A 4,328-nucleotide genomic window follows, 5' to 3' on the forward strand; every position below is an offset into this window, starting at 1 on the left:
TTTTTGACATTTATTTGTAAAAGATGTAAATTCTCTACAAATTAATAAATCTATTGATATACAATGAATATAATAAATATCATTGTATATTAATTAATATGTAAATCCAATGCAATTACAACAAAGTCCTGAAATAATATTTTTAGAAATCTGACAAGCTGATTGTAAAAGGTTTACAGAACATAAAGGGGATAAAACTAACAAAGACACTGTGAAAAATAAGATGAGAGAACTTAACCTGTCAGACATTAAAATTTATTTTAAAACTATAGTAAATTAAAACATTGTAATATGGGTCCAGGGCTAAGCACATAAATTAATGAAACAGAACAGAGTCTAGTAACAAATCTATACACTGAAGCTGAAAATATAAGAGAGGCAGTATGGAAAATTGAGAAAAGCAATGAACTATTAAATAAATGATACCAAGTCTGATGTCTACATATTTACAAATATATAAAAATAGATTCCTATCTCCCAACATCTACAAAATTAATTACAAAGGAATAAAATTCTTAAGTATAAAAAGCAAAATATGTTTTAATTTACAGAAGAAACTCTAAATAATGTCTTTATGATCTTGACAGAGAGAGGGATTTCTTAAATCTGACACATACCTATACCAAAATTGATTCACAAATCCAACCACATTAATTTTTTTTAAAATTACTACAAAAGGCCATTTGAACAGTCAATAAATTTCACAACACTCTTAAAATGAAAAAATAAAACAGTGATGAGGAACAGATCATTGGTTGCTAGGAGTTAAGATCATAGGGGAGACAGCACAGGAAAGTTTCACTGAAGTGATAGAAGCGGTCTGTCTTTGTTGTGGTAGTCATGGCTACATGAATCTATTTATATAATGATATTTCATAATAATATAGAGCAATCGCTAAAAAAAAAGAGTACATTTAAAAACTGATTAAATCTGAATCCGAATAGTCTTTAGTTTACTTTGAAAAAAAAAAAAACAATACCTTAGGCCAAAAGGAGAGAAACCAAGGAAAAAATAAACGTGAAAGCGTGATGCCCTGCCCAAGGTTGAGTTTCAGAACGCTTTGGAGAGGACATGGATGAGGTCCCCTAGATGGAGAGAGGTTCTCTAGGTTGCTCTGGACCAGAACTGATACACAGAAGGTGAACTGAAAATGGGGATCAGAGAATTTAAGGCCAAAGCTGGCAATAAAACTTGCTGCAGGGTGAGTATCACTGGATGCCTGAACTTAAGACACTGGCAGCTGTGCTATAGGAACAAGAAGAGAAGAAGCACAAATAAAAATCTTGGTGTTGAAATAGTTCAGCTTTCTAGATTCTCCTCTTTTTTCTCCAACTCATGATCTAAAAGGAAATTGGAATTGTCTAGCCAATCAGGAACAGCCCTTTAAATGAGAAATTTTAAATGGAAGCTTCTGAGTATGTATCATTCCATATTTTAAAGCATTGTTAGCATTTGAAAACTATATGGAATGGGCATAATCAATGTTGGGGAAGGAGTCTCATAACCTGATAACCTCAGTAGATACCTTATTCCCTTAAGCTGGGAAAATTCAGTTTCAGATTCTTAAATAGTATTTATGCATATAGACGTCATCCATATAGATAGATATCCATATAGATGTCTTAATGGCATGCCATTAAGAAAACATGTAGAACCTAAAAAATGTTTGAATGTATGCCCACCAAGAAATTAGGTTCTCATTGCTTTTTTTCATCATATTTACATTTACCTGTAACAAAAGCAGTAAATGCATGCATAATATCCATCTAGTGCCCATATTTTATTTCTAGAAGCAGTAATCTAAAGAATGATTTTTCCATGTTTTTGATATTTAACTTTTGCTTGATACCTGGAAAAAGATTTGTTAATATCTGTTAAATATTCTCTACATTATTTTCTTCATTACTTTTCTCACAATTGAGACTCACCACAAAAATACACTGAAATATTAGACAGGATACTGACTTGAGGAATTTGAAGGATTTTTGTCTTAATGAAGATAAATTCTCACTACTAGTAACATTTCAGAAATTCTCCTTGGCCTCAGGTAATGGTTCACAATTTTCCTTATGGCAGCCTTCATATCTCTATTCCTTAGTGTATAAATCACAGGGTTTAATATGGGGGTGAAAACAGTATAAAATATGGCAAGAAATTTATCTACAGGATAGATGGTAAAGGGCCAGACATAGATGAAGATGCAAGGTCCAAAGAATAATATTACTACTGCAATATGGGCAGCCAGCGTAGAAAATGCCTTCACCATTGCAGCTGAAGACTTGAGCCAAACTGTGACAAGAATAATGATGTAAGAGCTGATCAAGAGAGAGAAAGTGCTTAAGGAAAGAATTCCACTATTGACCACAATTAGTATTTCAATGATGTAAGAGTCCAGGCAGGCAAGTTTGGTCACTCGAGGAAGATCACAAAAAAAGCTGTCTACTACATTAGGTCCACAAAAAGGCAAGTTCATAGTAAATGATAACTGGCTTAATGTGTGCACCAAGCCCACAGCCCAGGAGATCATTACCAAGACAGTGCATGTTCTTCGGCTCATGATGACCACATAGTATAAGGGTTTGCATATGGCTACATACCTGTCATAGGCCATCGAAACAAGTAGCACCATCTCTCCTCCTGTGAAAAGGTGAATGAAGAAAATTTGGGCTATGCAGCCACTGAAGGATATGGTCTTGTGTTCACTCAGAAAATCTGCAATCATCTTAGGGGTAGCAAAAGATGCCTGACAGATGTCAACAAAGGAAAGGTTTCCCAGAAGAAAGTACATAGGGGAGTGCAGGCTGGTATCAGAAGTCACTGTGAGGATAATGAGAAGATTTCCCAGCACAATGACCATATACAACACAGAGAAGAAGATAAAATAGAAAAGCTGGAGTTTTTGAGAACTACAGAGTCCCAACAGTACAAACTCAGACACCACTGAAGAATTGGCTTTATTCATGGTTCCAGGTAGCAGACTTGTTCTGAAACAACTCTAAAGGAGGAGAAATAGAAAGGAATCAGAATTTGAACTCAGACTACTTTTAAGATGAAAGATTCTGAGTTCTCAGATATAATGTGGATTTGCTGAATGCAAAAATTTTCAAGAGACCATAATAGTATGTCTGGATAGGTGGATAATAGGAAAGAACTTATGGAAATGTCTAAATAATGCTTAATAATTTGATCAATATGATTAGAACCCCTTGAGTTTTTGGATAGTCTTCTCTGTTATACAGCAAGAAATGTGCTTATCCAAGAGCTGACTCATGACAAGACTAGAGGAGTGAACTAGAGTCCAGCTCCATAGGCCTCATAGGTTGACAAAAAGCATTTATATCTGTTGGCCTTGTGGTCATCTTACATCATCACTTAAGCAACATTCATCTAAACTTTCCAAGAGATATTCATGGCTTGATTATTATTGCATGATATAAAGTCATACAGATTGATTAACTTTTGGCCATTTTACCTGAGCTTTGATTCCACACCTTAAAAAATATGGGAGGTATAAAAATACCTACTTTACAGAAAACTTTAGAGTTTAAGCAGGATAACTCATGACATTCTACTATCAAAATAACTATATTACAACATATTTTGTTAATATATTTAACACCCTAATATTAATAGAAATTTATCTTACTGCTGCTGCGGGAGTGGTTTACAATTTACACAATTCCTACTAAAGAGAAACTGTTGAATGCATATTATTCTGGTCTATAGTTCCAACTGAGCTTGCCAATTAATCATCCAGTAATTTCTTAAAACACGTATTATGGCTTACCTGAATTATCTAAATCTGATTTTTCATTAATTATCCAGGAGTAGAACCTAAAATTTTCATTTTCTTTGTTTACAGAATTAGATTTCAGCCCATTTACATTCTCCCTGCTAGTGTTCTCCATAATCTTCTTTAAAAATCTTTATAATTAATGCAAGAAAATGACGTTGTTTTAATAAATCTGCATAGAGAAGTAAAATGATTAGAATATAAACCTCTCATGCTATTAAAAATATCTAAAAATTTGCATGTTATGTTTTTCATCCTGTAAAGATATACCTCTACTATATAAATCTAGTTCAGTTGAACTGGAAAACCTTTAAAGAAGTGCTGTTACAGGAAACTGTACTAGTTCTGACAATTAATGCTGACAGCAGTCATAGTAGGAGACCTGAGAGAATGATGATCTAATTCTATTCCCAGGTGAGAACATGAACATCTTTTTCTGCTAATTTATTTCGTACAAGAAGCCAGAATCTTTCCTTTGTCTCTAGGCTATAAACCTAGCCTCTCACTTAGAAGAGTGCAGTTGCAACCCACACG

At 33.8% G+C, this 4,328-nt stretch overlaps 1 protein-coding gene across 1 annotated transcript; it reads right to left on the reverse strand.

Annotated features, from left to right (window-relative positions):
- Nucleotides 1-239: 239 nt before the first annotated feature.
- LOC100392959 (olfactory receptor 4K5) lies at nt 240-3,969 on the reverse strand. Its single transcript, XM_035262177.3, has 2 exons — nt 3,789-3,969; nt 240-2,996 (listed from the first exon to the last, which is right to left on the reverse strand). The coding sequence occupies exon 2, from the start codon at nt 2,961-2,963 to the stop codon at nt 1,992-1,994; it is 972 nt and encodes a 323-aa protein (XP_035118068.2). The 5' UTR covers nt 2,964-2,996; nt 3,789-3,969; the 3' UTR covers nt 240-1,991.
- Nucleotides 3,970-4,328: the final 359 nt, after the last annotated feature.

The sequence above is a fragment of the Callithrix jacchus genome, chromosome 8, assembly GCF_049354715.1.
Source record: "Callithrix jacchus isolate 240 chromosome 8, calJac240_pri, whole genome shotgun sequence".
Lineage (NCBI taxonomy): Eukaryota > Metazoa > Chordata > Mammalia > Primates > Cebidae > Callithrix > Callithrix jacchus.